The sequence below is a fragment of the Heptranchias perlo genome, chromosome 33 (genome assembly GCF_035084215.1).
Source record: "Heptranchias perlo isolate sHepPer1 chromosome 33, sHepPer1.hap1, whole genome shotgun sequence".
Lineage (NCBI taxonomy): Eukaryota > Metazoa > Chordata > Chondrichthyes > Hexanchiformes > Hexanchidae > Heptranchias > Heptranchias perlo.
In genome coordinates, this window is record NC_090357.1 from 4,517,053 (window position 1) to 4,544,345 (window position 27,293).

The 27,293-nt window shown below is 41.5% G+C and overlaps 1 protein-coding gene across 3 annotated transcripts in view; it reads left to right on the forward strand.

The window, feature by feature from the left end:
* Nucleotides 1-27,293, forward strand: part of kmt2a (lysine (K)-specific methyltransferase 2A) — a 129,826-nt gene that overhangs the window by 564 nt on the left and 101,969 nt on the right. For all 3 annotated transcript variants that reach the window (XM_067970890.1, XM_067970891.1, XM_067970892.1), the window contains exon 2: nt 23,276-23,354. In XM_067970890.1, coding sequence (XP_067826991.1) covers nt 23,276-23,354 — 79 coding nt within the window. The remainder of the gene's footprint in view (nt 1-23,275; nt 23,355-27,293) is intronic.

The following is a 27,293-nucleotide window of genomic DNA, read 5'->3' on the forward strand; positions in this document are numbered from 1 at the left end:
TTTCCTCCAGCGACCGCCATCATGTTCATGATGTAAATTCAGCTCAGTTTTTATCTCTTGATGCCACTTACTTTCTGTGCATATATATATATATTTTTGCACCATTAGTTTTTATGCACCTCACTGCGTTATTTGCAACCTTTATATATATATATATATATATATATATATATATATATTTATAAAAAAAAACTACGACGACAGTCATCAACTTCCAAACTGAAATTCACCTCCTTTCTCTACAAGTGCATTGGGGGGGGAATAACTATCATTAACCTTGACTCACTCTTTTGACGTGTCGGAGTAAAGTTTGCTTTTTAATAATTTGGTGAATTCTCAGCAAACCTATCCTTAACTCCCCGCCCCCCCCCCATTTCCTCTCTCTGCCGTGTCCAGTATTTCAGGGCCTGAATGATTCATTTTAGTATACAGTTATTTCTCGGCTTAGAAACTAATTGAAACCTGAGTAATTTTGAGCGTCGCGGTTTAATAAAAAATAGCCCCTAATGGCAATATATGGAAAGCACATCATTCCTAGCAAGCAGCTAGCTGTATTGAGCAGTTAGTACAGTTCTGCAGGTATAGCATTTTTGCAGAAAGTGTGCCCTCTTGAATTGCCACTTTTAATTATATTACTTCATTGTTCCTGGGGTTTTAAGAAGTATGGCTTCTGAAACAAATCTTTAACTGTAATTTTTGTGCCATACAGTTACAACCATTGCGAAAGGGCAACTTCCACAGCCGTGAGCCCCTCTGTAGAGGTAGTTTGTGACAGATTATTAGTCTTTAGGAAGCAGCGCTTTCAAAATGGCAAGCATCAAAACCCTTTCCATACATACGCATGTAAACACTCAGGAATATGCAGAGCACATTTGTCTTAAGGTGTGTTGATGTTTTTTTTTGTATGTGCCTACCACAGTAATTTCTTAAACTTGTTCTCGGACATCAAAACTGCACAATTCTGATTTGTAAATGAGCATGGTATAATTCAAAGCTGTTAAATATATTGGCTATATTTGTAACTGAATTTTTTTTTAAAGTGCCTCATATCTCCTGGATCTACTTATGCCCCCTTTTAACGAGCAGGGAGATTATAATATTAACCCCCACCTACTGTTGATGGTGTACCCCCTATTTAAATTCAGCTGCATTAACTTCTTGGAGGGGGGAGGGTTAAACTTGTAAAGTGACAGTGTTGTGAATTAAGGTAAGCTATCCTTGATATTTCAAGCTTGAACTGCAGGCCAGTTTGTCAGCAGTTGAGCATCATGAAGGTATTTCAAAAATTATTTTTGTCAGGATTTTTTTTACACCGCTGACTTGCTGTATCTTGGTGTAGGCGTGGCAGGCTACTGGATTCTGGGGAACTTCACGGCTCAGCTTGATCCTCCCCCCTACCGATGAGGCTACATTCTATCTCCACACACTTCCAGCTGCAATTGCTGGTTAGCGACCAGGTGCAGGAACCCTAGTCGGCTTTACCCATCCTTAATCCAGGAGCACTGGGGCCAGTTGTATCACTTCCACTGCCATGGCTGAGATCTCACAACACAACGCAGACCAGGGATTGAACCTGGGGCCTCTTTAATTTGTATGAGCACGATACCCAATGGCTGGACTCCTTGAACCATTAGGGGAGCTCTGAACGTTCATAGTATTATAGTATGTTCCAGCAGAGAAGGCGGCCATTCAGCCCATCGTGCCTGTGCCGGCTCTTTGAAAGAGCTATCCAATTAGTCCTACTCCCCTGCTCTTTCCCCATAACCCTGGTAAATTTTTTTCCTTCAAGTATTAATTCAATTCCCTTTTGAAAATTATTATTGAATCTGCTTCCACCGCCCTTTCAGGCAGTGCATTCCAAATCATAACAACTCTGCGTTTTAAAAAAAATGTTTCCTCACATTGCCTCTGGTTCTTTTGCTAATTACCTTAAATTTGTGTCCTCTGGTTACTGACCCTCTGTCATTGGAAACAGTTTCTCCTTATTTAGTCTATCCAAACAGTTCATGATTTTGAATACGTCTGTCAAATCGTCTCTTAACCTTCTCTGCTCTAAAGAGAACTTCTCCAGCCTCTCCACGTAACTGAAGTCTCTCATCCCTGGTACCGTTCTAATAATTTAAAAAAAAACAAGACATATACATTGACTAGTAAAATCATCAGTTCGATCAACTCCTAAAATAAAACAAGTATTTTATGCGCATTGTTGTGTTGCATTTATAAAGCTCTTGGATGCAGTTTATCAGACAATTGTTTTGATATCTCTGATTGTGAATCACCATTCAAAAATATTAGTCATTGCTGATTTGAAATAGTTTATACTTCCAATTATTCTAAGATTTTGGAGACTGTATTACAAATTCCTTTTCTTTTCCAATTTTTCCCCCTCTTAAGGTGGTGATCCTTGCTTGGGTATTGTTTCAGGGGTGCTTGCAGGCCTTTGGTATCTCACCCAAGTGGGCATTCTTCATGAGTGCGACTCGACAGTGTCAGCAGGATGTTCAATGTGGAAGGGATCACAACTGAGCACAATCCTGCTCTTATCTGATGTCCAGAGTCGAGCAGTTAACTAGGCCCGATTTAGTTTTTCTTTCCCCCTCATTAGCCCAGCAATATTCAGGCCAATCGTAGCCACCTGAACTGTGCTGCTCAGGCTGAGACCAGCTAACTCACACCATAATGCTGATCGAACTTGGGACCTTTGGATCTCTATGGTGCAGCACAACATTGGGCAGTGTATCATAGGATCATAGAAAGGTTACAGCATGGAAGGAGGCCATTCGGCCCATTGAGTCCATGCTGGCTGTATGCAAGAGCAATCTAGCTAGTCCCACTCCCCTGTCCTATCCCTGTAGCCCTGCAGATTTTTTCCTTTCAAGTAATTATCCAGTTCCCTTTTGAAAGCCATGATTGAATCTGCCTCCACCACCCCCTCTGGCAGTGCATTCCAGATCCTAACCACTCATTTTATTTATTTAAAAAAAAGTTTTTCCTCATGTCACCTTTGGTTCTTTTGCCAATCACCTTAAATCTATGTCCTCTGGTTCTTGACCGTTCTGCCAGTGGGAACAGTTTCTCTCTACCTACTCTGTCCAGATCCTTCATGATTTTGAATACTTCTATCAAATCTCTCAACCGTCTCTGTACCAAGGAGAACAACCCCAGCTTCTCCAGTTTATCCACGTAACTGAAGTCCCTCATCCCTGGGATCATTCTAGTAAATCTCTTCTGCACCGTCTCCAAGGCCTTCACGATCTTTCCTAAAGTCCGGTGCCCAGAACTGGACTCCAGTTGTGGCCAACCAGTGTTTCATGATTTCCTTGCTTTTGTACTCTATACCTCTATTTATAAAGCCCAGGATCCCTTATGCTTTTTAACTGCTTTCTCATTGAATAGTTTGTCCACTAGGCCAGTTTTTTTTTTAAAAGAAGTTGTGGTTTCAGAAGATATAGTTGTGTATATGGAAATTAATACCCTTGTTCTCACTGAAAACCTTTTGCATTTTGTCAGTGCTTTTTTAAAATAATATTGATTTACCTTCTGTCCCAGTATTGATGCTGATGTACTTTTCAATTAGGGTTATATCTGAACCTCCTGCAACAGTGACTCTGAGGGATATGTCTTTTGAAAATTGAGATCAATTTATTGATCTGTAGTCAATATATTCTAGTAGTGTATGATGTTGTGGGCTTTTCTCATGAAATGCAGCAGTGTTTTGGAGAAGGGAATCCAGATGAAAAGTTGTTATTGTAGTTGGGTTTTTTTAGCAAAAAGATGGATCCTGGAAGCTAAATTTGATCAACGTTAGCTACATCGTTGACCATGGCATGCTCTGACCCCCCCTTCCCCCCCCCCGAAAAAGGGCAGTGTGCTTATGAACAGCCAAGGTTGTTTCCTAAATAGTCTAGCTTGTCAAATAGATTCAATCTTAAAGATTTTATAAATGTTACAACTTTGCATCCAGGAATTGGTGATATGAAGCTAAATTTGTGGCACTGGGGCCTGTTGTAAGGAGCATGCAACCTGAAGGAACTCTTTGCCAATTTCTACATCTCTAAACCTGTATATTTGGATGATATCATTAAAATCTTGATTTCTCTTTTCTGATTATGGAAGCTCAACTTTGACAGAGGCTGCATGTTGGAGTCAACATGGTTCTGAGCAGACGGGAGGTTGAGCAACACTGGCATAGCATAGGAGTGTTCCTCCAAACTTTCAACAAGATAGGAAAACCATTGGCTATGTTCTGAGGCAGAATTTCCAGTGAAACTAAGTGTTCCCAAATGCATTGCCATAATTCATTACGTACATGGACTTGCACTTGACTTATTTGGTTATTTGCTAGCTCAGAAATGAACTGCAGGGAGTCCGGTTAATCTGCATGCTGAGACATGGTATGTGCTCCACCCACTACTTGACAACTGAGGTTTTGCCAAACTTGCACACACTTAATTACCGGCCAAGTAACCAAATTGTGCCACAATTTTGGAAATTTGTTCCATTCTTGTTTCCCCATTCTTCTAAAGATGTTAACCCATTGAGGTTTGCTTCCATGAGTGCCTGTTCTTCATACTTGAACTTAGATGGTGAGTACCAGTAGGCTACTTGACTGCTGTTTTTTCCCCTCTCTTCCTCCCAATCTCTCCTCTTCCCCCTTCCGGTACCTTCCTCAAGTGCCCTCTTTCCATGTATGAGGCTAGACAGTGAGTGTTAGCAGGGTATTTGGCTATGGGGCGCTTCACAACTGAGCTTGATGTGTCCTTATCTAAAATTTACGCATGTGTTTTCCAGCAGGGGGTCACTGGATAGCAGTTAGGATGGGAATGTTGGCTGATTTTCCCATTCCTAAGCCGAGGGACGATATTACTCTGGCTGAGATCAGAGGTGTTGACTTTAATGAGCAATATTGCAACGTTTTGCCATTGGTTTGATGGGAGGTTACCTAAAATTGGAAATAAAAAGGTATATAGCAATTTTCATCTGTCCAGACTCATGATATTAAGCAACAGTTTGAAATTGCAACATGAACTTCAGTATGGTCTGAAACGAGTAACTGTCGTTACTGCATAAGAGTTTTGTAATACATTTTATACCATGAAGTATTTTTGTTACGTAGTACGTGATGCCTTGCAATCTTTTTGTGGCTGTCTCTTTACTCCCCCTGTCCTGAAAGTGGTGACTAATGCTGGGGTATAGTTCTGAGTGTCCTTTTGGTACCTCTCCACTTACCTATTGATGTATGAGTCAAGAGTATTGATGGGTTATTTTCAAAGGTGAGCCTATCTTTATCCAATGCCCTATAACTTGGACCTTCCAGCAGGGGGAGCCATGTGTCTGTCTGTGTCTCTTTCTCTCCTGCACTGAAGCAAATTGTTCTGCTGCCTGAGATTGGATAACTCAGCATATGCCACAAGTTAAACCTGGCACCTTTTTGGCCTGCAAGGCTCGGTCCTGCACTAAAGGCATTTATCCATTCAGCTGTTGGGAAAATCCCTACTCTGCAGTAGGACTCCTCCCATGTTACTTTGTGAATGGGAAGCTGCAAGGTTGAGCTGCCACAGTATTTGTGGGAGCAATGAGCAAGCAAGATTAATTTTAGAGCAGAAATTGAGTGCTTTCATTCTGTCATTTATAAGCTTGACTGACTATCTTGTTAACTTTCTATAAGACTGGTCCAAAACACATGTTTTGGGGTAGTAGTGAGGGTGACATTCATTTTCTTCCTTTTGTGCCCTTCGCTGCTTTCAACGTGACTTCAGTTTGAGATAGAAAATGTCAGCCTAGGCTTAGTGGTAGAACTCGTGTGTCTAAGTCAGAAGGTTGTGGGTTCAAGCCCTCCTCCAGAGATGAGCACATAATTTAGTGTGGCACTTCAATACAGTATGGGGGGAATGCTGTGCTCTTGGAGGTGCTGTCCTTTGGATGAAACGTCAAACAGGCCCTGCCTACCTGCTCAGGTGGATATAGAAGATCCCGTGGCACTATTTGAAGAAGAGCAGGAGAGTTCTCTGCTGTCTTGGCCAACATTTCTCCCTCAAACAACACCATTAAAACAGATTAACTGGTCATTTATCTCATTGCTGTTTGTGGGACTTTGCTGTTACAATATATGCAAACATGCCCGCCCATATGCAACAGTAGTTGCATGTCAGAAATTAATTTGTTGACTGGAGCACTTTGTGGTTCCTGAGTAAGTGAAAGGTGCTGTATAAATGCAAGTTATTTTTCTTCCTTCAAGGTGAACTCTTTTCCACCTTGGGCATCCATTTTCTGTATTGGGCACTTAAAGTTGGGATATAACAGGCCCAGAGGCAGAATAAGTTTCCTTTTAAACTCCCTCAAACAATATATGTTAACTCTCTTGGAAAAGTATCCCCTGCTGAATAAATATCTGGTTAGGAATAGAGGTAAGGAGATAAATGTGCTGTTATTTTGGAGCTGGGGTGGGGGGCTGAGGAGGAGGGAGACATATCATCAGTTGTGGAGTGGGGAGCATGGCTGAAAATTGGAAATGTTGCTATGGATAAATATTCTGGTGTTTTGGGGTCAGGCAGTATTTGTGCAGAACTTTCCCTCTGAAGATTAAACTGGTGGACTAGAATCCATCGATTGTACTTGGTCTGCAGAAGGAGTGGTCTTGATGGGCCCAATGGCCGTAAATCATTCCAAGCTTTCTTATGTGCTTTATTACATTAAAAGATGACAAGAGAGTGGAGACTTTCAACTCATGAGTCTGGGCTAGATTGAAACCCAAGTTCCAGAAGTGAAAGGCAACTGTGTTAACCCACTGTGCTATATTTTCTCTCCTTAACTCTGCTCTCTTGAAGGTGGTGACTCATGCTGGTATAGTTTCATGGGAGACAGTAGTCCTCTTGTATCTCACCAAGTTCTGAGTGGACAGCAGTAATGAGATGTTTAACAGTAGACGATCAGAGGAAGAGAATTGCATTGGAGTGGATAGCAGCAGCACAAGTCATGTTTACTTCTTCCTCTCTCTTTCCCCCCCCCCCCCCCCCCGCCCGCCGCCCCCCCCCCCCCAAAAAAAAACTGGAGTGCTGAGGCCAATGATGTTGCTTTCACTTTGAGATAAGGTGATTTAATGGAGACCAAGTATAGATCCAGGAATATCCTTGGCCGGTACAACTTCGTATCATACCATATGGTGCATTGATCTACAGAGGTAGGATGGTTGCATATTCCCATGGGTTTAACCTATAAGATGCACAGGGTTTAAAAAAATGGTGTTCTTACTGCACGAGGATGCAGTAGTTTCACTGCTGGGCTCATGGAAGGAGACTTTTTTTTAGTACTGTGTGGTCTTTGAATGGTGTTGCACCATAAATCATTTGAGATTGTACCACATTCATCGAGTATACAAAATATGCAGTATAACAAAATAGGAGTAAAGATACGATTACAGAGAGATGATTATAATGAACTCAGCCATGCATAGCTGACAAGCCTAAAATGAGAGTTACAATTGCAGAAGCATTAAACCCCGGTGCAAAAATAATGCGTCCAGTATACATGCAAAAGTAATACGTCACAAGTCGATTTGCAAAAGAAACAATTCACACATTCTAGTACACAAAGCTAGCAGCAGGAATTCAGCTCTAACCTTTCCGATAGAAGAAGATACACTAGCTCACCTGGAGTGCTAGAGATGACAGTAAAAGGGTATGTGCTATTTTTTTGCAGTACATTTATGGAGGTTTACTTGGAGCTGGTGTACTTGGTTACTGCCTATGTCTCTTCTGACACAGCGTGTGTGGCCAGCTCCTCCGGGCAACAGCAGGCGCACAGACATCCCTGGAGCTGATGGTTAAGCGCTTATTGTAATAGGCCAGATGGGAAGTTTCACCTGCAATGCGCTCAAAAATATAGTTTCACAAGAGATGGTGTTGCTCATGGCCTTGGAGTAAATGCTGGAGTCTGGGTGACCCTGCTTTATCAATTTGTAGATGTACGAGTAACTCTCCTTCCTCAATCTTCTCCGCTTCTTGTCGCCCTTAGCTGTGACTTTACTTGCGGCTTTCTTAATGCTCTTGAGTGCTGGTTTTCACTCCTCGGGCATCGCCACATTCACTTTCAGACACAGAATATAGTGACGGAAAGACCTGTCATAGCGTGCCGGTCCTTTGATGTTTTACTTGTCTGCTTGGTATTGAAATTTTGCGGTGCCAGGTTTTTGAATCGGGATTCTTATTCAGCTGTGTATTGTAAAATCTGATCTGTACATTGTGCATTCGTTTGTGCTTTTGACTACATTGTACTTTAAATTTTACACTAAAAAGTGGTCCCTCTAGTGGATCATAATTGATGCTGCACATTTCACTTTACTCAATCTGCTATATGGCCTTGGCACTTCTATTATATTTTTCTCCTCCTTTCCTGAAGGCAACAAGGTACAGTTCCATAGTAGTCTAAACTTGCCCGCCTGGTTATTTTTCATGTGAGCCTGGCGAGTGAGTCAACTGGGGGAATTCACAACTGAGCTGGATCCTGTCCACACCCATGCACTGTCTAGCAAAGGTTACTGGATTGGGAACAGAATCCCTTGCTGATTTTGATTTTGATTTCCTCCCCTCCCTCCCTCCTTCCCTCCTCGTCCTGAGCCCATGGGTGCTGAGACTAACTGTAGGACCACCGCAGCTGTCTTGGCTGAGCTCAGCTAAGTTAGCATGGACCAGACTAATATTCTGTATGTCCAGACTTTAAAATTCAACTCTGAATCCTGTATTAATGGGGCCCTTTTGTCAAAGGCATATGTGGAGAAGGGCTTCTTGATGTTGGATATTAAGTTCTATTCAATAGATCACTTGCAGTTCTAAATCTACTCTCATGGTTTGTTTAAAAAGTCAATGATGTGCAAGGTTTGAAGTATTTCCTGCCTCACTGAAGATAGTCGCAGGTAATGGGAAAAGTAAAGCTGGAAAGTTTCACATGGCTGGTAGCCAAGGCAGCTACTTTGCAACTTTAAACTGATAAACAAAAAGATTTGCCAGCTTTAAGTAGCAGTGTGTTTCTCCCTTCATCTCTATTCTTTGTTTGTTTTTTTTCTTCTTTCCTGCTAAAGCTGTAACTTGTTTCAGCTCTGCCTTGCCCTACCATCTTCTGCCATACCAAAGATGGATTTTGTTTTATTGAGATTAATTTTCCCATCTTTAAAGGTCATTAAGCTTCACTTTCAAAAGTAAACTAATTTACAAGAGTTTAGAAAGAAGCCTTATGTGCCACGTAGTGTGAGTTTGACTTTCTCCAGCACTGTCTATAGTGCTGTACTACACTTGTGCCTCGACAGATGCCAAAATGCCAAGAGCAGACTTGAAAATACGCAAGATAACTACGATTACGCTGGTTTTTCTATCTTGCACACAGATGGCTACAAAAGCCCAGTTTGATCGTGTTCTGTAAAATTAAGTCTGTTTTGTGGTACTAAGCCATGCAAACAAGAAATGCCAAAGTTTGAGCCATGATTTGAGCTTCATTGGTTGATCTCAAGTCAAGTACAGCAAGTTGGGACATTGAAATTGACCTTTGTGTCCCTGGACTAGGAAGAAGGGAAAATCAGCCAATGTTCTCTCCTGACTGCTATCCAGTGACCTGTACGGTAAACTGTGAGGATGTGGTCATGCTGTGCTTGTAGTCGAATGGTCCACCAGGGATTTGTTGTCCAGGTTAACATAAGGGATGGCTACTTGGCCAAATCCCAGCAAGAGTCAGTGCCTTCAAAAGGGAAGAAAATTGGGGGGAGGGGGTTAAAAGTTAGGAAATTGTTACCCTTGTATTCTTATGTCATCGTGCAGATTATTTTTCTGTATATTTGTACTTATTATGCTGTCATGCTCATTTAGCTATTTCCAGTATGTTACCAAGTTCCCGGAAAGTAACATTTTCACTTTTCACAAATGGGAACAAGGTACCTTTTATATTATAGAACACTGATTTGCAGCTTTTAGGCTTGTCTGCTTAACGTAGGATAGACAGACAATGTACGCATATACTCCAATTTGAGTATATTCTCTTCACACCTTACCTTGACATGGAACGGCGATGGAGGGTGCCATATAATGAGGAGGTTGGGATCAAGCTTGTGATTGCCCTTATGGTGGGCTCTGTTCTCATTCAGGAGATAGCATGGGGATGTATTGAAGGGAGGCAATACACTCTGCATAGGAAAGACTTCACTAAAAGACAACTTTAAAAGGCAGCCTGTTGACATGAGTTGACCATTATCTCATTGAATAATTTTTGCAGTTAATATTTTTCATAGTTAGTTTGTGATCCTTTTTTGAAGGAGGGAATAGAGGGGAAATAAATATGAACGGTGGTGCATCCTTTCAAGAAAGGAAAAAATAAATCAGAAGTGATGAGTGCATCTATGTTAGACTTAATCACTTGCCAGTAATGAATATGTTCTTGATTTTCATTATCCAATTTGTTTTTACTGTTTTCCCCCCAATATTGATGTCTTAATTTTTCTGAATCTTGAGTTTTAGAGTGATAAAATAATGGTTTCCAAGCTTCTTGCTTGCCAGTGCTGTTGTCTACCTCTTGGCCAGCAGGATGCAGTTCTGCACTTCAGATAACATGCTGCTCATAAACCTCTTCCTTTACATCCTATAAGGCTAATGGCTAGTGTGCTGACGACCTGATCACTACCCTGCTTCTCTTGATTTAAATTTTTGCTGCTGAGAACCCATCCACATCCTGCCACCCCTGATTTGAGTGAGCCAAGGGAAGTATTTAAATGAAAGGAGGTGTCATTGCCATTGATTAGACATCTTTGCTCCACACTGCATGGAAAAATGAGTCCCACATTTTGGTTTGCTGGGTTTTATTGGTATTGCTGAAATAAACGTTGGCTGAATTTTTTTATTTTGTCCAGTGGGGCGTTATCAGTTAAACTTGAAAGCCAGGAACTTTGATTTATGGATGAACAGAAATCTGGAGGATTATATTTGTGAAGGTGTTGGAGGGGAAGAAAGTGCAAAGGTATAAAGATAAAAAGATAAAATAAGTTTACTTAGCATAGTAGACTGATTCAGAGCAATGATTAATTGACTGTGATGAGGGAGAAGAGAAACCTAAAAATTAACTTGGCGAACAAAATACATTAATTTTGCTTTTACACTGCTGTGTAACTCCATGTGGGAGCTTTGTCGCCTACAGTAATGTGTATTTTATTTGTTATCCCATTGTTCTACAGAGTTCTGTCATCTGTATACATCATATGGGGCAATGAGAAATTCAGGTTATTTTAGTTGTAGTTAAAGGTAGTTTGGCAGAAAAATACATTGTAATTATTGTTTGTTTACTGTGTAGGGATCTGGAATTGAGTAAAAATAACTATGTTTAAACTTGTAAAACAGCATAGCTACCAAGGCTTTTTGTGCACAGCCAATGATGGGTGATGGAGTCACTGTTCAAAGATTTTATTTATAAAATTTTGTTGCTGTTTGACTTTTTGGGGACATGGTTTTAACTTGCTAATAGGTGGGATTTATTGTCATTAAAAGGTAGATGGTTGACACTAGTATTTGCATTTTGTGATTTCTTGAACCACGTGTGAGAATCACCAGTTTAAATGTATGTATAAAATGGATGATAGGGTTGTCACAACAACACAGATTGGTAGTTACTTTAGGAAACCAATTTGAACATTGTGCTGTCCATAGATTCTCCTTTCAGTCCACAGCAAATGATTTGCAGCATTGATGTTGCAGTAATTAACGCTTAAGTGTTTGTTTTCACCATCAGTGACCCAGAATGTGCTGACAGCTGGTAGCACAAAACATGAAAAAACTCGGCAGCATCGCTCTGTAAAATTGAAGGTGTGAATCATCAGTTATTTTTAAAGGATATGGAGGAATTTCAAAGCTGCAAGTTTTGTTAATGGTGGTTACAAACTACAGAGTTTGGTCTTGCTTTTCATGACACTCTGTGAACCCAGATTTACTGCCTTTTAATCACACTTGGGTGTCCATTATTTTCGTTGCATTGGAGACATAAAATAGAGTATGTTGTAACTTAAATTTGCTGGTCAAAGTTTTCTCTGGGTAGTAAAGCTGTAACTAGCAACAACAACAACTTGATTTATATAGCGCCTTTAACATAGTAAAATGTCCCAAGGCGCTTCACAGGAGCGATATCAAACAGAATATGACACCAAGCCACATAAGGAGATATTAGAACAGGTCAAAGAGGTAGCTTTCAAGGAGCGTCTTAAAGGAGGAGAGAGAGTTAGACAGGCGGAGAGGTTTAGGGAGGGAATTCCAGGGATTCAGGCCTAGGCAGCTGAAGGCATAGCTGCCAAAGGTGGAGCGATTTAAAATCAGAGATGTGCAAGAGGCTAGAATTGGAGGAACGCAGAGATCTCAGAGGGTTGTAGAGTTAGAGGAGGTTACAGAGATAAGGAGGGGAGCTTGGGATAGCTGGTAATTTCAATACCACAACATTAATCATTCAGAGTTTTAATCATTAGGTTCTTGATGATTTTTATAAGAAAGGACCAGAGTGCCACTGGAAATTGAATCCTTGGATCTAGTGCTATACATTCATCTTAAAATATGCTGTGATATCAGCTCCTGAAAAATCAGGGGTTTCAAACTTCATGCATGTTTTTAGGTAATAGAAACTCAATGGATAATTTGCATTTTTAAAAAAAAAGGTGACATGCTTCTTCTCAGTTAACTGTTAGCTCAGCATCTTCCACAATTATGCGTGGCTATGACATTTCATATATACAAATATGAGAGAAGGAATTGCTTAGTTGTGCAGGTGAAATTTAGGGTGCTTCTCGTTCGATAGGTAATTGGACCTAGGGTGATCCATGAAAATATCACTCTAGAGCCACTGTCACATATGTACTTCATAAAGACTGATTTATTGGAAGATGTTACTAGTGGAACAGATAATCCAAGAAGCATGGTTGACTTCAATTTATATAACCTGTGAGGATCAGTATACATTTTGTGGTAAAGTTGAAAGCATATGTTACTGCTTTGAGTATTGCAGTGTTGCACTTTGACATGTAATAGATCCTATTTTAAATGTAGAAAGTTGCATGTTAGTAATTCAGCTTGCGGCCTATGAAGTTCAATTTTTTTTTAAACATGAAACATAACTGGCTTTGGGTAAGCAACAAAGCATTATTTCCAACAAATAATTTTCTCATTTCTTTTTGGTGGGTAAAATCCTTTGGCAAGTACTATTGGTGAAGTGAACCTTTTAAATGCTGTTGAATAATTTGGGAAGCCATGATCATAAAAAGGATCTAATTTCTAAAGTATGCTTTGGATATGATGTTACTCTGCTTACCCAAACAAAGTTTTCCAAGATTATGTCTTGTTAGCTTAAACCTTGTCAATACAGAGTGCTGCTTTTTCAGCAGCATCCTTCTCAGTGCCTCTTGTCAGCCCCCTCCTCAGCTTGAATACACTCAGCCACATGGCTCCTGCAGGATGTAAACAAACTTGCACAGTACCAGATCAAAGCAGATCAGTCTACACAGCACAAGACTCCCCTGTTGTGGGAGTGATCGTCACACTGATCGTATCAATGGGGTCTCAGCTGTTAACCCATTATACATTAGAGATTGCAATACAGTACTGCAGTTTTTAGGATTACAGTTCTTGTCCACAGTAAGAATTTTTAATTGTGTAGATTTGCACATTTGTCTGATTCAGTTTATAAATTGCAAATCGACTTCCCTGATGATAAAGCCAGCATGTAGCTTAGCCAGCCCAGAAAATCCCAGTTTGGTTCTTGCTCTGTTGTGAGTTAGCTGATCTCCGCTAGGGCAGCAGTGGAGGCTCTACGTTCAGCTTCAGCAGTTCTGGGTTAGACAGAGCAAAACTAGCCAGGTTTTCCACTCCTGCTTTCTAGCCATATGTAGATGTTGGGGGAGAACCAGGATTGAGCTCTTGTGATGCATCTTGCCCTAGGGCTAAAGTAGGCTTCAAACAGTCCCTGGCCTTATTCACAAAGAATGGCCACTTGGGCGAGTCACCTGTGGAATTTACACCTCAGCAGATATTAATCTCTTCAGGAGGGGTGAAAATTGACAAAAATAAAAGAAATTGCAATTCTAAAGAAACATTATTCATAAAATGCCCATTAATGCAACAAACTTGATCAGTTGTCAGCAGTTACCTCACATGGCATAATCAAGCCATGATTAATGAAAATAAAGTGAAATGGTTGGAGATAAAATGTCAGTGATGAATTACAACTTTCAGTATTGGTGAGTTAATGTTTGGTTGGTAAAATAACATGGCAAATTTGTATAGGAATTTACCTTTGGGATTATGTTAGTGTTCATTTTTCATGATTGAAACTGTTTGGTAATACTCCTCTTATGCCATCAGCTAACCTGATTGGGGAGGGATATGACACATGGAATATTATAACACTTTTACTGTGATACTGATTTTAAATTTATTTCTGCTTCAAGGATTTCCCTTCATTGGTACATAAAATGTGGCCTCCTGCTCCATTAGTCTTCCTTAGCCCAGCTGCAGTATTGTAGTGTATAGATTTTTATGGCTGCTAAATTTTTGACGTGCCTACAATTCTATGAGTAGAATGCAAATATTGATCATAAATTACACTAATATATGACATTTATTAGAGATAAATATCAGTCTCTAATGTAGTCATTATATGATCTGGTACTGCAGGTCAGCTGCTATTTAGTTCATCTGTTTAGCACCATTAGCTGCTCATAACCTAAGTGGTCCTTCCCTAATCGCCTGTTGGATAAAGACATTGCCAGTGTCCCACTATAGATTAGGGTGTGCTGAATTACTTAATCTCAGCAACGGCAGTGCTGGGCACCACAGTTGGCACTTAGCATCCCTGGGCTAGTGGGGAGGTGAAAATCATCCAGGGTTCCTGCAGTGATCACTATCAATTGAGTCCTGCTGGAAAATGTGGACATTGGGTGAGAATAGAATCTGGTTGGGGTGCGATGCTTTTCGGGACTTGATTCGCCTGTTGTAAGTTGGACATGAGGAACGGTCAATTGGGCAAGGTAATGATTGGCTGCAGAACTGTGCCCCAGCAGGAGTTTGTGCCTTCAAGAGAGGAGTGAAAATATATACTTTTACTTATAAAAAGTTGGTTCTGCCTCCTGACCCACTGTAATAAATACAATTTGAGGTCCATTAAAAGGTTGATTTCAGTGTGTGGATCCTGTGCATGCAAAGCAAAAAGTGGGGAGGGGGTGAAATTTTTTAATATTCATTCATGGGATGTAGGCGTCGCTGGCAAGGCCAGCATTTATTGCCCATCCCTAATTGCCCTTGAGAAGGTGGTGGTGAGCCGCCGCCTTGAACCTTCACCACGCAGTCCGTGTGGTGAAGGTTCTCCCACAGTGCTGTTAGGTAGGGAGTTCCAGGATTTTGACCCAGCGACGATGAAGGAACGGCGATATATTTCCAAGACGGGATGGTGTGTGACTTGGAGGGGAACGTGCAGTATACAATATCTAGTATACGATATGTATGATTGCAGCAGAAAAATGGATAAAAGTAGAATTTGCATCTTAACAAATTAATTAAGGTTAGTCTATTTAAAGAGTGTGCGTATAACCAGATTTGCCTCGTGTCAACAAGTCTTGCACCTGTTACTGTGAAACATTAAGGATTTGTGCCAGGAGAACTGGGCCTGTACTGCACGCTTGACAGTTCTACTAAGTAATGTTTCCAATCTTGCAATTTAATTTGTTTTTTCTTTTTCTCTCTAAATTGGAAAGTAAAAGTTCCGTCAACAGAACCCCAAGGTTGAAATGCCACTCACCGTCATGTTAAATTTGATTAAAATATAATCTGTAATTTTTTAAACAAAGTTTTGAACCTTTCTATATAGTGGGCACTATAGCTAAGATAACTGCTCCACCACACAGGTAATAAATAGGGCAACAGTGGAAATAAAGCACTGTGAGACTAGTACTGCTACCAATTTTATTTCTTTTGTAGAGAACAAGAAAGTATTCATTTACAATTCAGTAATACCTTTTTATCCGTGCCACAAGGCATTATAATACCCTCCCACACATCTGTGGAATAGAATCCTTCTGGCAAAACCAAAAAAAAAATCCTACTAGCAATACAATACATTATAAAACAAACACAGGCAGTTAGTGACTTTAGTTGTAATGTAATCTCAGGGTTGAGATAGTAGTTTTAACTCACATGAACCTCTTAATTCATTTGACTTAATTCTGTATTGACTATAATATTTTGCTATGTGTAATTACAGTTTTCAGTGTTTCTGTGCTACAAGACCACTGTAAATAAGAACAAACTCTGTCCTTCTCTGAACACAGCTAGTGTCACTTGTAACCAGCATGCACTTTTATTGAGGTGAGGAAATACAGTTCCAATTTGGAGCAGGCGTGGATCTTTTCCTGCTTAAATACAAGCAAATATGTGACTCACGGGTGGAATACTGGGCATTGAGAAAGTACAAAGTGAAATTGTTTTGACATTTGAGTTTCCATGATGTTGAATAAGCCACATAAAACATGATCCCAGGGGCTTGCCTCTCAACCAACCACATGCTTTTCCAGGCTAAGAACATCAAGCATCTACTCAATAAAGTGAACATAATGTCTACTTGTTATATATAAATAAAACAGTTGCATGCACCACTCTGATTGCTCTGTGCTAACCATCTGCCTGTTAATGCATTATTAGTCACATGGTTACTGGCAACCAATACCTGCACCCGTTCCCTTGTAAGCCCAGGTCTTGGACCCCTACTCCCATTTCCCTCCTTTGTACACAGACAGAGACACAATCCTATATTTATAGAAAGACTGTGGAAAAGTGAGGTAACGAAACATAGAAAAAAGGAGCAGGAGTAGGTCATTCGGCCCTTCGAGCCTGCTCTGCCATTCAATATCATCATGGCTGATCCTCTATCTCAATACCATATTCCTGCTCTCTCCCGATATCTCTTGATGCCCTTTGTGTCTCAATCTATCTAGCTCCTTCTTAAATATATTCAGTGACTTGGCCTCCAAAGCCTTCTGTGGTAGAGAATTCCACAGGTTCACCACCCTCTGAGTGAAGAAATTGCTCCTCATCTCAGTCCTAAATGTCCTACCCCGTATCCTGAGACTGTGATCTCTCGTTCTGGACCCCAGCCAGGAGAAACATCCTCCCTGCATCCAGTCTGTCTCGCCCTGTCAGAATTTTATATGTTTCAATGAGATCCCCCTCATTCATCTAAACTCGAGTGAATACAGGCCGAGTTGACCCAATCACTCCTCATATGACAGTCCTGCAATCCCAGGAATCAGTCTGGTGAACCTTCGCTGCACTCCCTCTATGGCAAGTATATCCTTTCTTAGGTAGGGAGACCAAAACTGCACATAATACTCCAGGTGTGGTCTCACCAAGGCCCTGTATAACTGTAGTAAGACACCCTTGCTCCTATACTCAAATCCTCTTGCAATGAAGGCCAACATACCATTTGCCTTCCTAACTGCTGGCTGCACCTGCATGTTTGCTTTCAGTGACTGGTGTACAAGGACACCCAGGTCTCTTTGTACATCAACATTCCCCAATCCATCACCATTTAAATAATACTCTCCCTTTCTGTTTTTCCTTCCGAAGTGGATAACTTCACATTTATCCACATTATAATGCATCTGCCAAGTATTTGCCCACTCACTCAACTTGTCTAAATCGCCTTGAAGCTTCTTTGCATCCTCCTCACAACTCATGATCCCATCTAGTTTTGTGTCGTCAGCAAACTTGGAAATATTACATTTGGTTCCCTCATCCAAATCATTGGTATATATTGTGAATAGCTGGGGCCCAAGCACTGATCCCTGCGGTACCCCACTAGTCACTGCCCGAAAAAGACCCATTTGTTCCTACTCTCGGTATCCTTTCAGTTAACCAATTTTCAATCCATGCCAGTATATTCCCCCCAATCCCATGTGCTTTAATTTTGCATACTAACCTCTTATGTGGGACTTTATCAAAGGCCTTCTGAAAATCCAAATAAACCACATTCACTGGTTTTCCCTTATCTATTCTACCAATTACATCCTCAAAAAACTCCAGTAGGTTTGTCAAACTAAAGAGGATACAGTGAGAGAGCTATAAAGAGGAAGATGGTAAGAGTGGAAACAAAGCAGAAGAGAAAGAAGTAGAGAGTAGGAGGCAAGCAGAGAAACTGTAATATGAGGGAGCGAGATGCTGTTTTTTTTTGTTTGTGAGCATTGCAACTGAACTCGAGTATCTATAGAATTGGTGGCCTCATGGAGATAATATTTGACTTCTCAGTCATTGCTTTAGAAAACATTTTTCACCCCTCCCTCCTGAAGGAGTTAATACTTGCTGGGGTAGAGCTCTGCAGGAACTCAATACTTCAGCTGATGGATCATTCTTGTGTGAGCCTCGTCAGTCTGTTATTTGATTCTGGACGGCATCACCATAGAACCTAATTTCCACACGTGCACTGGATAACAACCAGGAGAGAGAACACTGGCCAATCCCCCCCCCTCCCCCTGATACGATACTAAGACAAATTGTTGTATCCCTACCATTGTTCCAGCAGAAGAAAGCTTACACAGCCTAGATCGAACGCGAGTCCTTATAGGATGTGTGACTCAGTACAATACCAAGCAATCGGTTTACCCACTAAGCTGTCAGGATCTCATGCTGTTGTTAAAGTAATAATAAGTACATTGCTGTACATTTACAGAAGTACATTCACCTGCCTAAACTGCAGTAGGCTATATCAGCAGATTATGCTATCAGAATGCAAAGAAAAATTGTAGTCTCACAGGAGATTGCATAATTGACAATCAGATGATATAGTGGAGAAGGAGGGCTTCAATCAGGTGCTACAGTGGCCTTATTTTGAAGTAGAGGACAAAATAAGGTGGTATCAGAAATAAAGATAGGCATAAGTGAATTCACAGCCAGTACAGGTCAGAATGAAGCCATGCACTGCAGAGGAATGAGCTTGCTACTTTGCTTTGTAGCCTACCCTATCTTGCATTTCACAAGTTCAGCAGTCCCACTGGATGATTAAAAGTTGATACTGAGATGCTTGTAGGTTAAGTCTGCACAATAGATACTGAATGGTTATTGTTATAAAAAGAATTTAAGGCTGCAGGATAGATTTGAGTGGGTGCAGGAAAATATGACTGATCGTCTACTTTTCAACCACTCGTTACCTTACATTTGCAAAATGATTAGGGTATTTCCCACTGGAGATGCATGTTCATTAAAAAAAAACTCTTCCCTTTCCTTCCCCACACTGTTGAGTGTACTTTGCAAGCCAGAACAGTAGCACAAAGGTGTTACCATACATATTTGCATATAAGGGTACCCATGTATAAACCCCCCAAATTACCCAAAAAAACACAAAATAATCAGTCGTAAGATGAAAGTCATCATTAGTAAGCTTCTATCTATCAAAATTCTCACCTTTTTATGTTGGTTGGTATCACAAATACATTTTCTCTCTGGTCTTGTTCATTTTGTTCATTTAAAAAAAAAGTAAAATCTAGAATGAGAAAAGGCCATTTAACTCATCGAGTCTGTTCCATCCACAGTCCATTCATGACTGTTCTATCATGGACTTCCCTTTTTCAGACTCCTTTGGGGAAAAAAAAAGCTTTAAATATTTTTATAACCGTTAATCCTGCTACTCGCGATGCACCTCCCTTTTCAGGATACCAGCTGATCCTGAAACAGCTATCTTCTCTGGGGTGGGGCACCTTTGCTCAAAACTTGTGAAATTTTTCATCCGGAGAAGGGAAAGCTGTTTTATCCATCAAATAAAAATTGATTGGAAAGACAGAACATCTACCTAAAATGGAGCATTAATGAAGAGGAGGTGAGGAAATAAAGACGAAACAAATAAAAAGGGCCAAGTAGGGTGGTGCAACACAGTGACAGGACATAGGCTCGTGGTCACATTTTCTCACACTCAGATCGCAGTCTCATAGGAACATAGGAACAGGAGTAGGCCATTCAGCCCCTCATGCCTGCTCTGCCATTTGATAAGATCATGGCTGATCTGTGATCTAACTCCATATACCTGCCTTTGGCCCATATCCCTTAATACCTTTGGTTGCCAAAAAGCTATCTATCTCAGATTTAAAATTAGCAATTGAGCTAGCATCAATTGCCGTTTGCGGAAGAGAGTTCCAAATTTCTACCACCCTTTGTGTGTAGGAATGTTTTCTAATCTCACTCCTGAAAGGTCTGGCTCTAATTTTTAGACTGTGCCCCCTACTCCTAGAATCCCCAACCAGCGGAAATAGTTTCTCTCCATCCACCCTATCTGTTCCCCTTAATAGCTTATAAACTTCAATCAGATCACCCCTTAACCTTCTAAACTCCAGAGAATACAACCCCAATTTGTGTAATCTCTCCTCGTAACTTAACCCTTGAAGTCCAGGTATCATTCTAGTAAACCCACGCTGCACTCCCTCCAAGGCCAATATGTCCTTCCGAAGGTGCGGTGCCCAGAACTGCTCTCAGTACTCTAGGTGCGAACTAACCAGGGTTTTGTATAGCTGCAGCATAACTTCTGCACCCTTGTACTCCAGTCCTCTTGATATGAAGGCCAGCATTCCATTAGCCTTATTGATTATTTTCTTCACCTGTTCATGACACTTCAATGATCTATGTACCTGAACCCCTAAGTCCCTTTGGACATCCACTGTTTTTCACTTTTTACCAGTTAGAAAGTACCCTGTTCTATCCTTTTTTGATCCAAAGTGGATGACCTCACATTTGTCGACATTGAATTCCATTTGCCACAGTTTTACCCATTCACCTAATCTATCAATATCGTTTTGTAATTTTATGTTTTCATCTACACTGCTTACAATGCCACCAATCTTTGTGTCATTGACAAACTTAGATATGAGACTTTCTATGCCTTCATCTAAGTCATTAATAAATATTGTGAATAATTGAGGCCCCAAGACAGATCCCTGCGGGACTCCACTAGTCACATCCTGCCAATGTGAGTACCTACCCGTTATCCCTACTCTCTGTCGCCTTTCGCTCAGCCAACTTCCTAACCAAGTCCGTACTTTTCCCTTAATTCCATGGGCTTCTATCTTAGCTAACGGTCTCTTATGTGGGACCTTATCAAATGCCTTCTGGAAGTCCATATAAATAACATCCATTGTCATTCCCCTGTCCTACTTTAGTCACCTCTTCAAAAAATTCAATCAGGTTTGTCAGGCACGACCTACCTTTCACAAATCCATGCTGGCTCTCTCTGATTAACTGAAAATTCTCGAGGTGTTCAGTCCCCTATCCTTAATTATAGACTCCAGCATTTTCCCCACAACAGATGTTCAGCTAACTGGTCTATAATTCCCCGGTTTCCCCCTCTCCTCTCTCCTTTCTCCTTTCTTAAAAAGCGGAGTGACATGTGATCTAACTCCATATACCTGCCTTTGGCCCATGTCCCTTAATACCTTTGGTAGATTTCAATCTAGAGGGACAGTTCTTGAATCTAGAGAACTTTGAGAGATTACATGAACTAGTAAATTGGAGGAAATTTCACTCTGTGCACTCATCTCCTTGTGGTTCACTACAAAACAGCATTCACAGAGGCCTTGGATTAGATCTCCTATCTATTTTCTCAGGAAGGGGAAAAAGCTTCATTTCCTCTTTGTGCCAAATATTCCCCCCCCCCCACCAGTGGCTTTTAAGTCTCTGTACTGCCCAAGGGTTGAATATTGCACCCATGTTTGAGGAGGTTCTTCTAGCACCTCTCACACAAGATGCAAGATAAAGCTGGTTGTCTGATAGGTGATCCATCTCTCACTTCTGGGCTCCAAACTCTTCTATTTTGTTGATACTATTATGGTCAGTGTTCCACTGAGCTTTTCTTTATAGTTCTTTCTGTGCTGCAAATAGGACATCTTGCACATTCTTTCTCCCCCATACATTTTGACTCTATTGAAACAATGAGTCCTTGTGGTCTGCTACTCTAACTCATATCTTTCGACCCAGCTCCTGAGGTTGAGATGCCTGCCTTTTCAGGTGGATGTAAAAGATCCCATGGCAGCTATTTGAAGAAAAGGTGAGTAGCCTTAGTGTCCTGACCAACATTCGTTCCTCTACCGAGATCACCAAAAAAGATTAATTGGTTATTTATCTTGATTGTGGGACCTTGCTGTCTGCAAATTGGGTTTGACATTTGCCTACGTAACACCATTGACTACACGTAAAAGTAATTCATCGACTGTAAAACTTTGGGGAGTCCTGAAGATGTGAAAGGCAGTGTAAAAACATGTTTATTCTTTTCCTTCACTGGAGATTGCTTCAAAATGATCAGGAGTGGAGTTTCCTCTCCTAGTCGGAGGTGTTGAAGCTAATTGTAGTGCCTCAAATTTACCCAGCTGAGCATAGACTAGAATCAAACCTGTAATCTTAGGGTCTTTGTAGCTGAGTATTGCGTTAGTAGTACCTTTTAATAATTTGTTTTAATGTAACCTGCTCCTGTGTTTAATATATGAAACTAACTTTTTCAGCAATCAGGTGACTAATTACTGAAAGTAGTTTGGTACAGCCCTGAACATGTGGGGAACGATTTTTGACTACCGTTGCCTGATGTTAATGGGGCGGTAATGGCCTCAAAATGGGATCAACAGTCTTACCTTCCCGTTAACACTGGCAATGTGACTGGTTCCATTTTGAAAGAAAGATATCGCCAGGTGCCAAATCGCCCTTTTGTTTCAGGCGATAGGCCCGTTTTGATATGGAAATTGGGATCCTATGACATAAATACCTCCCTGATTGTCATTTTAGGTCGGAACTGATTGGAACATGCACAGTGCAGGTTCCGACCAGCTCCATGGGCATTGGGACCGAAGAGGCCCACCAAAGGTAAATGTTGCATTACCTCCGGAGCGCACAAAAATAATTTGGACCGCTGCTGCCTTGGGACCCCCCAACCTCTGCGATCGCGATCCCTACCCCTCTGCAACTTACATTGCTAGCCACTGCCCTGGCCTGATCTTGAGGCTTCAATCTGGCGATCTGCAACGGGATGCATGCTTGGCGCCCCACAGATTTAAATGAGGCCGGGGCTTCAAAATCACATGGGCCTCTTCACTGCCGGAATGGGTAGCTGATCGGCGCACACCACCAGTTAGTCACCCAAAAGTCAAAATAGACCCTGTTACTTTTAAAATCTGTCCAAGTGAAGTCAGCAGTCTTATCAGATGATTTTTGATTTTTCTGATTTTTGCCATTTGATTATTTTTGTCTTTCAGGATGAACAGTTTCTGGGTTTCTGCTCAGATGACAACAGCGTGCGAAGCCCTACAAGATGTCATTTCAGATCCCAGCGAGGTAAATGTTTTTTCAGTTCTGTCTGTTATAAAGGGACAAAAAAACCCAACAGTGAAATCTGTCAGGAGCAGGAATGCCTTTGGCCTCTCAAAAATAAAAGATGAAAATGGTTTTGGGCCATTTTTGAGCGGCCTCCAACAGTCCCTTTAAATACTACTGTTCAGACTGCTTAATGCCGAAAACTGGTGCAGCTAAAGGCCCAAACCAAGATGGTGGCTAAAGTGCCAGCATAAATGGGGCGGTAAGTGACTCAACACCATTTTCAGGCCACCACTGGAACCATTTACGCCAGGCGGCCACAGTTAAAATTGGCTGCACTTGTATTTGTAGGTAATAAACATAATTGCTGCAAGTTTATTGACATATCATTAATCCTTCAGATAATGGCTATAAACTGCTGGAACTTTACTCTTCAGTTTTGCTGAGGTTACTGCTTTGCAATTGCACCTGGGTATCTGTTAGGTTTTGTTTGAGTCTCTGGAACTAGTCAGTGCCTTCTTGCTTTGATATGATATGTCAAATGTGAGGGTTCTCGAGACAGTGATCAACAACCCCTTACAGCTGTCAGCTCAGTTTCTACATTCTTCCATATACAAAGAATATAGGAACAAGAAAAGGCTATGCACTCTGCCCAGTGTAGTCTGTTACCTGGCTCCTGTTTCAGGACCTGATCTTACAATTTAAAATCCCCCCCCCACCTCAACCCTAGACTCTATATCCAGGGTGAATCATGAATGAATCTATCTTATTATCACGCTGTACTATAAATGGCTGATCAATTCTAATCTCAGAAATTGATCCAATGTCCTTTTGACTGTTTCAACAGAACCTGTGTTTTCTAGGTGTCCTTCTGTTCCATGACTCTAAGCATGAGGAAGTTAATACATTCCTCAAAAATTGATCATTCTGATTTGCTTCTGATGTTGAATCACCGTTGCAACTTAAACATCAGCAGGTGCATTTATTTTCCCTTACCGAGAACAGTATTTCTTTTACACTGAGATGCTTCACATACAGAAATAAGAATTTTCCAATTTAATTTGTGGCAGATTTCAGGTTCTGTTTTCCTCTTGGAAACTGTTTACCCTGAAACTTAATTCTGACTTAGAAAAGGGTGCAGTAGCTGTACTGGTTCACTTTTGAACCAGTACAGGTGAGTTTTTGGGATCACCAAGATTGGGCACTCCTCTTGCACCAATGTGAAAGTTCCTTATTCCCATGGAATCAGAGTTGCAGTTATGAAGAAAGACTAGAGAAGTTAGGGCTTTTTCATTAGAGCTGATACGATTCAGGGGTGACAAAAAGCGAAATGCTGCAGATGTTGGAAATCTGAAATACAGCAAGGCAGCATTTGACTGAATGTGGCACCAAGGAGATCTAGTAAAATTAAAGTCAATGGGAATCGGGGAAAACTCTCCAGTGGCTGGAGTCATACCGAGCACAAAGGAAGATGATCGTGGTTGTTGGAGGCCAATCATCTCAGCCCCAGGAGATTGCTGCAGGAGTTCCTCAAGGCAGTGTTCTTGGACCAACCATCTTCATCAATGACCTTCCTTCCATCTTAAGGTCAGAAATGGGGATGTTCGCTGATGATTGCACAGTGTTCAGTTCAATTCGCAACCCCTCAGATAATGAAACAGTCCGTGCCCGCATGCAGCAAGAACTGGACAACATCCAGGCTTGGGCTGATAAGTGGCAAGTAACATTCGTGCCAGATAAGTGCCAGGCAATGACCATCTTCAACAAGAGAGAATCTAACCACCTTCCCTTGACATTCAACGGCATTATCATCGCCGCATCCTCCACCAACAACATCCTGGGGGGGGGGCGGTCACCATTGATCAGAAACTTAACTGGACCAGCCACATAAATACTGTGACTACAAGAGCAGGTCAGAGGTTGGGTATTCTGCGGCAAGTGACTCACCTCCTGACTCCCCAAAGCCTTTCCACTATCTACAAGGCACAAGTCAGGAGTGTGATGGAATACTCTCCACTTGCCTGGATGAGTGCAGCTCCAACAACACTCAAGAAGCTCGACATCATCCTGGACAAAGCAGCCTGCTTGATTGGCACCCCATCCACCACCCTAAACATTCACTCTCTTCACCACCGGCGCACCGTGGCTGCAGTGTGTACCATCTACAGGATGCACTGCAACAACTCACCATGGCTTCTTCGACAGCACCTCCCAAACCCACGACCTCTACCACCTAGAAGGACAAGGGCAGCAGGCACAGGGGAACAACACCACCTGCACGTTCCCCTCCAATCACACACCATCCCAACTTGGAAATATATCGTCGCTGGGTCAAAATCCTGGAACTCCCTCCCTAACAGCACTGTGGGAGAACCTTCACCACACGGACTGCAGCGGTTCAAGAAGGTGACCCACTACCACCTTCTCAAGGGCAATTAGGAATGGGCAGTAAATGCAAGCCTTGCCAGTGACGCCCACATCCCATGAATGAATTAAAATAAAATAAAAACAGAAAATGCTAGAAACACTCAGCAAGTCAGGCAGCATCTGTGGAGAGAGGAAAAAATGTTAATGTTTCAGGTCTGGACCGGAAATGTTAATTTTTTTCCTTTCTCCAAAATTAAGGCCTGATAAGATTATGAAGTGTTATGATAAGGTAAACTGTTGGATTGTTTCCACTGGTCAGCGAGATGGTAACAAGAGGTACAAATTTAAGATAATCATAAAGAATTAAAAGGGATATTAGAAAAAAATCCAAATGTTGAGGATTAGAATGTGGAATTTTCTGCCTCAAGTTGTGGTTGAAGCAATGTTCATTGCATCAGCACTACTTTAATATTGATAATCTAAAATGGGTAAATACCAATGTTGAAATAACACCATAGAACCATACAGCACATAAGGAGGTCATTCGGCCCATTGTGCCTGTGCTGACTCGTCAAAAGAACTACCAATTAGTCCCACTCCTCTGCTCTGTCCCCGCTGCCCTGCAAATGTTTCCTTTTCCACCAATTGGAAAATTTGGGCTTGTAAGTTCTTTTAAAGGCTAATATAGTTTGGGAAAGTAGATTCTGAAGGGCAAGAGAAGTCAGTGTGAGAGTAGGATTAGACTGGGTGCTCCTGTGGAGAAGAACACCGACACAGACTTGATGGGCCAAATAGTCTGTGTTTGTGCTGTAACATTCTATGATTCTAACTATACTTATGGCTTTTGAGTGCCATTTACAATTTATGGCTGAATTGTGCATGGTTTTGTGAATGACATTTTCTGTGATTATGACTATGGTGCATTATCCCTCCTTATCCTCTCTCAGACCTCTCTGCAGTGTTTGATACATCATCCCGTGCTGTCGCTTCCCCTTGCTGTCCAGCTCCATAGGATTGCCCTTGCATGGTTCTGTTCCTACCTGTCTGAACATGGTCTGAGTATCTCCAGCAATAGCTTCTCTTCCTGCACAACACCCTCTTCTCTGGAATCTCCCAAGATCCTTGGCCTTCTCTTCCTCATCTTCCCCACAGTGACATCATCCATAGGCATGGGGTCAACCATTCATGTATATAGATGACATTTAATTCTACCTTTCCACCACTGTCGTTGATCCCATGACAATATCTGTGCTGTCATGGATGAGTGACAACTTCCTCCAACTGAACATCAGAAGGACCAAAGCCATAATTTTCAGCCCCTCCCTTAAACTCTGCTCCATTGCCACTGACTTCCCCTCCTTCCTGGCTGCTCGCTCAAGCTGAATCAGATCGTACAAATTGGTGTCCTGTTCAAACCAGAGCTATATTTCAAACCCCATATCCTATCCATCTCTATGACTGCATACTTCCACCTGGGCCGCACTGCCTGCCTCCCCCTACCTCATTCCCACTGCTGCAGAAACCTTTGTTTGCAAAGTCAATTATCCATGCTTTTGTCACATCTAGAATTTATTTCTCTAGCCTTCCATCCTT